Source organism: Tasmannia lanceolata, unplaced genomic scaffold (assembly GCF_043159265.1).
Source record: "Tasmannia lanceolata isolate RefF3 unplaced genomic scaffold, GAP_Taslan_0.1 ptg000003l, whole genome shotgun sequence".
Classification (NCBI taxonomy): domain Eukaryota; kingdom Viridiplantae; phylum Streptophyta; class Magnoliopsida; order Canellales; family Winteraceae; genus Tasmannia; species Tasmannia lanceolata.
The window spans coordinates 2,952,082-2,962,638 of record NW_027518680.1 but is presented as its reverse complement, the minus strand read 5'-3'; the positions used below and the strand labels follow the sequence as shown (position 1 = coordinate 2,962,638).

At 37.3% G+C, this 10,557-nt stretch overlaps 1 protein-coding gene across 2 annotated transcripts; it reads left to right on the top strand.

The window, feature by feature from the left end:
• The first annotated feature begins 2,438 nt into the window (after positions 1–2,438).
• Positions 2,439–9,908, top strand: LOC143847796 (ent-kaurenoic acid oxidase 1-like). Of its 2 annotated transcripts, none has more exons than XM_077356575.1 (10): positions 2,439–3,359; positions 3,483–3,665; positions 4,133–4,204; positions 4,392–4,461; positions 5,716–5,976; positions 6,404–6,487; positions 6,595–6,673; positions 6,747–6,853; positions 9,409–9,527; positions 9,628–9,908. In XM_077356575.1, the coding sequence occupies exons 1-10, from the start codon at positions 3,121–3,123 to the stop codon at positions 9,716–9,718; spliced, it is 1,305 nt and encodes a 434-aa protein (XP_077212690.1). In that variant the 5' UTR covers positions 2,439–3,120; the 3' UTR covers positions 9,719–9,908. The 2 variants fall into 2 exon arrangements, with proteins under 2 accessions (XP_077212690.1, XP_077212683.1); XM_077356568.1 differs by having other exon boundaries at positions 4,063–4,204; positions 4,312–4,461.
• Positions 9,909–10,557: the final 649 nt, after the last annotated feature.

Below are 10,557 nucleotides of genomic sequence, written 5' to 3'. Positions count from 1 at the left end.
GAGTCCAATAATCAGTTTGGACTTAGTTTGGGGCAAAGGGTTAATAGAGTTAAGTAGAGAATCAGTTTTGGACTTACAATCGGTTTTCAAAATCTAAAACAGACACAGCCTCATGTGAACCTGGTTACGTTCGGGTCACTCCGTCACAGAGGCTGCTACGAACCCGAATCGGTTCGTAACGTGATTGATCTTCTTAGAAGGAAGATCGGCCTCTTAATCCACTTCGAGGAAACAATCAGTCCTCCTTTGTGTACAAAACACACTTCTCAAACAAGTTTCTTTATTGATTTTCCATAAATAATAACATGTACGTATACAAGTAATATATGACCGTTGTGTCAATATTCAAAGTTGGCGTTTTATGTGGGACAACAACTCAAATCAATACACGATATGTGAGTGGCTCACATTCTCCAACAGACACAATCTACTCAAGTTGGTAAGGATATTTCAATAACATATAATTCAGAGAAAAGAAAAGTCCCTCCCTCGCACCATCTGAACTGGTATCTACTAAAGTTGGTAAGGATATTTCAATAAAATATACTTCAGAGAAAAGAAAAGCCCCTCCCTCGCAGCATATGAACTGGTAATATATGACCGTTGTGTCAATATTCAAAGTTGGCTTTTTATGTGGGACAACAATTCAAATCAATACACGATATGTGAGTGGCTCACATTCTCCAACACACACAATCTACTAAAGTTGGTAAGGATATTTCAATAAAATATAATTCAGAGAAAAGAAAAGTGCCTCCCTCGCACCATCTGAACTGGTAATATATGACCGTTGTGTCAATATTCAAAGTTGGCGTTTTATGTGGGACAACAATTCAAATCAATACACGATATGTGAGTGGCTCACATTCTCCAACACACACAATCTACTCAAGTTGGTAAGGATATTTCAATAAAATATAATTCAAAGAAAAGAAAAGTCCCTCCCTCGCACCATCTGAACTGGTAATATATGACCGTTGTGTCAATATTCAAAGTTGGCGTTTTATGTGGGACAACAATTCAAATCAATACACGATATGTGAGTGGCTCACATTCTCTAACACACACAATCTACTAAAGTTGGTAAGGATATTTCAATAAAATATACTTCAGAGAAAAGAAAAGTCCCTCCCTCGCACCATATGAACTGGTAATATATGACCGTTGTGTCAATATTCAAAGTTGGCGTTTTATGTGGGACAACAATTCAAATCAATACACGATATGTGAGTGGCTCACATTCTCCAACACACACAATCTACTCAAGTTGGTAAGGATATTTCAATAAAATATAATTCAGAGAAAAGAAAAGTCCCTCCCTCGCACCATCTGAACTGGTAATATATCACCGTTGTGTCAATATTCAAAGTTGGCGTTTAATGTGGGACAACAATTCAAATCAATACACGATATGTGAGTGGCTCACATTCTCTAACACACACAATCTACTAAAGTTGGTAAGGATATTTCAATAAAATATACTTCAGAGAAAAGAAAAGTCCCTCCCTCGCACCATATGAACTGGTAATATATGACCGTTGTGTCAATATTCAAAGTTGGCTTTTTATGTGGGACAACAATTCAAATCAATACACGATATGTGAGTGGCTCACATTCTCCAATACACACAATCTACTAAAGTTGGTAAGGATATTTCAATAAAATATAATTCAGAGAAAAGAAAAGTCCCTCCCTCGCACCATCTAAACTGGTAATATATGACCGTTGTGTCAATATTGAAAGTTTGCGTTTTATGTGGGACAACAATTCAAATCAATACACGATATGTGAGTGGCTCACATTCTCCAACACACACAATCTACTCAAGTTGGTAAGGATATTTCAATAAAATATAATTCAGAGAAAAGAAAAGTCCCTCCCTCGCACCATCTGAGCTGGTAATATATGACCGTTGTGTCGATATTCAAAGTAATAAGGAGAAGTCATTTCATGTATTTTACCAAGTTCAAGTGAAGTGTACTCTCATGATTCTCATCCACTATTTGATCCGAGAATTTTAATTCGTTTTCTAATGGGGTTTGCTAGCATCTATCCCAGAAGGCATTTCACTACTGGCCTGTTGCATGTGAGAGGAGCCACACCAGCTCACTTTTCAGCAGATATTGTCTTCATTCATGATGTGGCTGCCCTCACATGCAACAAGCCATCTGCTAAATGCCTTCTGCGATGGGCACTAGCAAATTCCCCTAAGAAAATACATGGTTGCATATCTTAAGTACACTTCCCAAAAAGCTCTTAGCAGCCAATCAGAGAAAGTTAAACAGAGAATTTACCCTTTTTAAAGGCTGGTGACAAATGCACCCCTAATAATCTTGAGCACCTACCTTTAACGTTTTCCTAGAAATTTACCATCTCCCTCTTTTAAAATTCTTTATAAGTCACCGAAACATCTTTTGGAACAACACAAAAAAGATCCCTTGTTCAGAAAAGGGGTCAGGATCAACCAAACATAGAAAACACTAAAAATTCCTTTGCCACCCCTTCTTGAGGATGAAGAGGTGCCAAAGGAATTTGAAAATTCCAGTAAGAGGGGTAGGATTTATCCCCATACTACCTGATGACGAAATATGATAGCGATTAGGAATTTAGGAGCAAATGGTGAGCTTTTTTATTTGGAGTTTAAGTGGGTGGGTAGGGTCAAATTATCAAACCAAACCATTGACCCCTCCCCCCAAAAGGAAAATGATATTCGCCTCCACATTGCCAGAATGTCCGCCCCTTCCATTTTAAGGAAACTATGACAAACAAAAGGCGTGAAATGCTGAAAAGCCAGGTGAGAATATAAAATAGAGAGTGGCATTTGTCGAGTTGCTTCATGACGGAGAGAGAGTGAGAAAGATTTGTCGAGTTCCTTGATGAGAAAGAGAGAGAGAAGGAGAGAGAAGGAGAGAGAGCTTGTCCAGTTTCTTGAACATGATTTGAGGAATCAGGGATGGGAATCATTTCACAACATATTTATCTGCAAGGAAGTGGAGAATAGGGTGGTGAGAGATAGAACATCTCACACACACACACACACACACACACACACAGAGAGAGAGAGAGAGAGAGAGAGAGAGAGAGAGAGAGAGAGAGAGAGAGAGAGAGAGAGAGAGAGAGATGGAAGGAGTGTTTGCATGGTGGTCTGCTTTGGCATTGGGACTTTTCCCAATAGTGGTGTGGCTGCTCTGGTGGTGGAATGAAATATGGTTCTTGGCTCCTGTTAAAGCGAGCTTGAATGGGTCTAAGATCCCACCTGGTCACATGGGTCTCCCCTTCATAGGAGAAATGCTCAATTTCCTTTGGTACTTCAAAATTGTCAAACGCCCCGATGATTTTATCAAATCTAGGAGACAAAGGTAACAGTTTAATTTCACTTGTATGCTCCTCATTTTTCTATTGGGTTTTCTGTATTGCTGCTGCAAGAACAACTCTACATCTACATGAAATTTGAACTTATGCGTCTTTTTTGGATTGAACAGATATGGAGAAGGAGTAGGGATGTACAGAAGCCACCTCTTTGGCTCTCCATCCATCATAGCGTGCTCCCCAGCAATCAACAAATTCATCTTGCAATCAAGTGATCTTTTCACTATCAAATGGCCATCGACTGAGATCATCGGTGCCAACTCTGTCGTATCTGTGAACGGAGAATCTCATACTAGGTGTGAAATTAACAACCAGTTACTCCAAAAGCTTAATGTTACGGTCCTGAGTGGGAGCCCGCCTAGGTGGGCCAAGCCTAGCAGAAGTTTAAGGGCCTTGCCTAACGCGTTCCATAAGCTCTGGAGCTTTTTTGGCGTATTGGTTAGGTACCTAATACTTAAGCTGTTAGAGCTAGTATTATTCAATCACTTATCCCTCAACACTTCCCCTCACGTGTGGCCCCTCTTTTTATGGGTTTGGCCATACACGTAGATATTTAATATCAAGGAATTACTGGGTTTTGAAGCCAGGTCTTGCCGCGAGGCAATAGCTCTGATACCATGTGAAACAATTTCAGTTACTCCAAAAGCTTAAGCTGATAGAGATAGAGTTTTTTTATCATTTATACTACACCAGGATTAGGAGCTTTATTTTGAACGCCATTAACAAGCCCGAAGCACTCAAGCGAATCACTCTCGTAGTGCAGCCTGGTATCACCTCTTCCCTACGTTCTTGGGCCGAAAAGGGCACAATCGTGGCAGACGATGAAACCAAGAAGGTGAAATATCCTTTCATATATACCTTTCTTCTTTCTAAATCAATCTATTAAATTGATCTCCATGCATAAAAATTTCCAAGAAAAGGAACCATCATACTCAATTTCAGGTGACATTTGAGAACATATGCAATATGTTCGTTAGTTACAAGCCAGGGCCGCTTCTAAATGAGCTTGATAAATGCTTCAGAGGCGTCGTTAAAGGAGTCAGAGCACAACCATTCAACTTTCCGGGTACTGCATATCACCACGCCCTTCGGGTGAGATTCAAGGAACGGTTTTCCTCTCTTTTTTATTCCATTTTTCTATTTCCCTATCAATCAAGCAAAACATGTTCACTCCAAAGAATCCATGCATGCCCCTAAGGCCGTGTTTGGCAACTATGAAATTTTTTCCATGGAATATTAGTGAGGAGATGGTGCGAGGTGGCTGATAAATAAGGAAAACAAAGACTCTATTTTGAGTAGGGTTCTTCTTTTCCCTTTCCGACACTTCCCACCCTCTCCCTACTCATACCCTCTCAGTTCTCTCCTCTTTCACTCTCCTTGTCCCTCTCCCACCACTTGATTTAAGCCAATATTCCATGGAAAAACTTTCATGGCTGCCAATCATGGTAAATGTCCATTAGAAGTATAGGATATATTTATGATATTTCAATGGTTAAAATATGTCAAGGAAAGATATTATTTGATTGCTGCCTGATAATGCCAATGATTCGTCGGTGCTCATTTCTAAATTACTAGAACTGTAGCATATATTTAAGATATTTATGTTTGTTCTATTTTGCCTTTAAAATTATAATAATAAAGGTTAGCTACAGTATTTATCTATGCTTTCCTTTTGTTGGGTAAGAAACAAAAATGGGAGAAAATACAACAAACTCTCTAGGTGTAGAACTTTAGATAACAAGAAAAGGATATAAAACAGCTTTTCTATAGAAGAAGAGAACGTTACTGTGTATTTCTATATTTCATTCATTCTACTGTTACAAAGAATCCCATCCACTCTTTAAATAATAATGTTTGCCTCATCCGTGCAACACCCAAAAACCTCACGTTTCTACCGATCCTAAGAGATATAGATCTCGTCCTATAAATCAGCTACAAGATTATAATAATAAAAAACTAAACATCAAAACACACCGACTCAAGTTTTCTAGACGAGTATGAGATAGACATGGCTTTGCGTGGGCCACACTAGGCAACCACCGTTTGAATTAAACTTTCCAACAAAGGGACCCAATACGGGTGGAAGAGATGCCTACAACCATAGAGTTAACAAGAAGAAACCAATAAAATAATGATAAAAAAAAAAAAGCAGACAAAGCATTGGATTAATCAAAATGGCATGTTCTGATATTCCTTTCTGATATCTCAAGAATTTCATTGGTTTTCACTTTTCAAAGTGTTTTCCTTAGAATGAGAAAACAACTCCATGTATAACCAAATTATGCCTGTAGTTGACTCTTTCACTATGCAACAGTACAAAATATTGATAAAGAACTTTCATGGCAGTGTCGGAGGAAGCTGGGTGCAGTGTTCAGAGCAGAACTGGAGAAGAGGAAGCAAGGAGGAGATTCTGCAAGTGTGGAAAGAAATGATCTGATGGATGGGTTGATGCAGATCAAAGATGAAGAGGGAAATCAATTGGGTGATGAGGAAGTGGTTGATAACATCACCTCCTTAATCATAGCGGGTTACGAATCCACTGGCATGGCAACAATGTGGTCTCTTTACTACCTTTCCAAATCACCAGACGTGCTTCGACGCCTTCGAGTACTCATTCTAACAGCATATGTCCTTATGGTTTCTTGGCTTTTTTTTTAAAGATAAAATCTAGTATTGCAGGCGAAAACCACCAAGAACGTGGTTCGTCCTTGACTATGAAGCGTGGAACAAGTCTTTTATTTTTCAACTTCTATTTTCGTTAGCAGCACCTTAAATTTTATTGATGAATGAAAAAGTATAGAAGGGGATATACCACCTCACCTCAACAACAAAAGAAAATTAGCTACTTAGTTCGAGTGTTAGGAATACCCAGAAAGTCACACCTCATGGCACTCTTGGCCAATCTAGGGATATCTTTCTATTGGTAGAATGTGTTATTACCTTATTGTCACAGCAAATTCTCCTTCTTTCCATGGTGACAACACACTTCATATTAGTTTTTAACAAAATTCAAACATCTTTGTTCATGTTATAGGAGGAGCATATGGAGATTAGTATTCAAAAGAAAGGGGCCTTCATTACCATGGAAGATATTAAGAAAATGAAATACACACCCAAAGTATGGAATGACATCCCAATTTATCTCTTTTCTGAATTTTTCTTTTTTTCTCTTTTGTCTGCTTTGTAAGAAGAGCTTATCAATGTTCTCTCTTTCCTTGCCCGAAGGTTGTTGAAGAAACAGTAAGAATGGCTAACATTGCTCCTGTGATATTCCGACGGGTAAACAAAGATGTCGATTACCGAGGTACAGAAATGAAATAAAATTCATGGGCAAAATGATAGTACCAATGAGTTACAATCTTAATTTTGATTTGCAGGTTATAGAATACCAAAAGATTGGAAAGTTGCTGTATGGCTTCGTCACCTACATACAGATCCAAATAACTTCGAGGATCCCTTTACTTTTAATCCTGATCGATGGAATGTAAGTAGAAATGCTTCCTATATTCTTTTTCATTTTCTTTTCTAGTGTTTGGTAAGCACTTAAGAAGAATTACTTTGATCCAAAGAGAATGTAATTCAAGATCCCAACGCCTAACGATTGTGATGCAGCAAATATGCTAATTATTTCGTTAAAAGATACAGAAAATCGCAGTTGATTTGTTATCAGTCTCTTAAGAGTTTCAATTGCATCCCCTTTGATCATATTCTTGAAATTCTTTCTATGGAATATTGTACCATAGCCACAAGACATGTGATTTAGAATTTCTTTTTCTTTTTTTATAATGAGGTTCTAACCATGTGTGATATTCCTGTATATCAAGCAGCTTCATTGTTTTCATATAGATTCTCCATGAGATTGTCTAACTAAATTATAATATGGTGACAATGGAGTTCTTATTTTATTTTCACTCAGCATTATAACATGATGAAAATGAATATTTTATTTTATTCCTCTCTCTAGGGATGGAATGATTTAATCCAAACACCCACTTATTTATGAGATGATTTGATGCAAACACTTAAACTAGAAGCCTGCTATTGTGAAACCCGTGGTGATATATATTTCTCAGGAGTTTTTTAAATTTCAAAGCCCATAAGAAAATTGCGTACTTTTTATTTTTGTGCAATATCCGAGGTTAGGTAGAACTTCTATATTAGGATTAGGGTTGGATATATATATATATATAGAGAGAGAGAGAGAGGAAACTGTTGGTGAGCTTAATATATATATATATATATATATATATATATATATATATATATATATATATATATAGAGAGAGAGAGAGAGAGAGAGAGAGAGAGAGAGAGAGAGGAAACTGTTAAGCTCACCAAACTTATGGTGAGCTAGCTTGCCCAATCACATGGGGGCCCACTTTGTAGGATGATCCAAACCATTCATTTGAAAGTTCCTTACATATGGAGGGGTTAGGATGATCCTATGGAGCTGATTTTTGGTACACATCCTATCTATGATAAGGCCTTGCAAATGAATGGTTTGGATCACTCCCCAAAATGTGGGACCCATGTGATTGGGCAAGCTAGCTCACCATAAGTTTGGTTAAGCTCACCAACAGTTTCCTCATATATATATATATATATATATATATATATATATATATATATATATATATATATATATATATATATATATATATAAAAGAGAAAAGGAGAGAATTTTGTCCATTTAACACGTCAATGTGGATGACTTATACCGTTTTGTGAGGGTAAAAAAGGTATGAATGCTCGGAATTATTTGCAAAATATGTGGTATTAACACCTCATTGGTAATTTCGAATCTTGATTTGCTAGCTACCTTCTCCAAACGTTATGTCTCGCCCATCCTTTGCAATTATATGTATTCAGAGATTTGACTTATTAGATGTGATGAAAAACTGTACGGAAATACTATTTCTTGAAACGTTGCTAGCAATAATACGTAAAGAAAGAAGCTAGCAATAAGTAGTAAAGTTTGAGGGAAATTATGGACAACAGGTACCTAGATATGACAATTACAGAAAAAACTACAAAGAAAAGGTATCAAAATATGACAATTACGAAAAAACTACTTTTCTTTATTAATTTTTTGTGGATATTACAAATTCCTCACACCAGTAAAATATTTACAAATTCCGGACACCTCAGACGAACAACAAATTATGAAAACCTCTATAGATTGGAGGGCTAATATCAGCCTATGGAAATGATTTTACAGGCACAACCTATTGATGTTGTGTTCCATCACATGGACGGTTTGGATCAACCTATGATGTGGTCCATACAATTCTTTGTCGGCCCGTGCATCGCACGGGGTTTTTTACTAGTATATATATATATATATATATATATATATATATATATATATATAGAGAGAGAGAGAGAGAGAGAGAGAGAGAGAGAGAGAGAGAGAGAGAGGGAGGGAGAGGAAACTGTTGGTGAGCTTAAGCTTACCAAACTTATGATGCGCTTAAGTTTGACCTCCACAAATGGATGGGTTAGGATGATCCTATGGAGCTGATTTTTGGTACACACCCCATCTATGTAAGACCCTTTCAAATGAATGCTTTGGATCTTCCTAACAAAGTGGGCCTCCATGTGATTGGGCGCTTAAGCGCACCATAAGTTTGGTGAGCTTAAGCTAACCAACACTTTCCTCATATATATACATATATATGAGGAAAGTGAAGCTGCACCGGCGGTGTAGCTTCACTTTCCTCTATATATATAATGGGCCCATATATATATATATATATAAGTTCTTCGTTGTACACATTTGATATAACTTTGTAATCGTCGCATAGTGGAAGCTATTTATCCATTTTTGCTGTGAATGTAGCACCATTGCCAATGCTGAATCGCGTATACTTCTTCTGTTCTTGTGTGAGCTCATATTGACTTATCCGGTTATTTCGGGTTTCCGTCGAACATCAGATAGGCAATTTTACAACACAAAATAAATTATTTTCCTCTAATTATAATCTTGACTTACACATATGAGTTGCTGATTTGGAAGAATTTTTACTACTATTGTTGAAGGAACCTGCAAAGCCGGGAACATACCAAGTGTTTGGTGGGGGACCGAGAATTTGTGCAGGAAACATGTTGGTCCGCATACAACTCTCCATATTTCTTCATCATCTCACCATAGGATACAGGTAAAATCCCTGCAAATCCATCTCAAACTAGTCCTTTGTTTATATTACTAGAATCATAAAAGCAATATTGAGGGTTACTTTATTTTGGTTTCCTCTCAAGGTGGGAACTCATCAACCCTGATGCAAAGATAAGATACCTTCCTCATCCAAGACCGGTGGATGGAGCCAAGATGGCATTCCATGCAATCTGAGAAACTCCATTAATTTCAGCTTCTTTGGCTTGTGTACTTCAGAAAAAGAAGAAGAAGCTCCCTGTCTTGTACTAGTCAATAAACTGGATTATTGATAGCTTCTTTTTTAAGTATGTTATTCATTATTAGTCCATAAAAGAACAGTATCAGCACTCCAACTATATTTATTTACAACCTTTTCCATTGGCCATTGATAGAGCTTTTTTTTTTTTTTTTAAAAATCGTGTATGGGGTGAAAGTTGGGCAGGGTTATGGGTACTTGAGTAAAGTCTATATCAAAATTTCTAAAACTAAACATAACCCAAACACAAGGGGGCCGGGCTGAATAGACTTCACCCAAACCTAGCCTGGGCCAAAGTTTATAAACCCATCAGGTACCCAATCCAAGAAATAAAATGGGTTTAGTACTCAAATTCAACCCATTCATACACCCATATTTACTTCATTCGGATACCCAAATGGCATTAAAACTGAACTTTGAATATATAATTCATGAATTGCTCGCACTTTGAATATATTAGTTCGCAAATCTCTCTTAGTCGATTTCTTTGTCATGTAATTAATTCTAGTTTGATTAGTTGAGAGAGGGCATTTCGTTATGTTCAAGCCAGATTTTCCACAACCAAGTACTCCAATTGCCCCACAATTAGGAAAGGCCATGATAGAAAAGAAGAGAGGAAATGGAGGTAGGATTAACAGAGGAGATCAAGAAGATAAGATGCTCATCAGAGGCAAAAAAGAGTAGACTGTTCTAATTGAAAGTGCACCAAGTGTGCCAACTCATATAGCACATGCAATTCGATGGTTTAGTTTCCTACAAAATTATTCTCACATTATTA

Excerpts from the sequence above, each read along its gene's own strand:
- LOC143847796 (XM_077356568.1), top strand. The coding sequence starts at position 3,121 with ATGGAAGGAGTGTTTGCATGGTGGTCTGCTTTGGCATTGGGACTTTTC. Across the intron at positions 4,205-4,311 it reads CAGACGATGAAACCAAGAAG|GTGACATTTGAGAACATATG; the intron begins GTGAAATATCCT and ends ACTCAATTTCAG. Across the intron at positions 9,528-9,627 it reads CATCTCACCATAGGATACAG|GTGGGAACTCATCAACCCTG; the intron begins GTAAAATCCCTG and ends TTTCCTCTCAAG.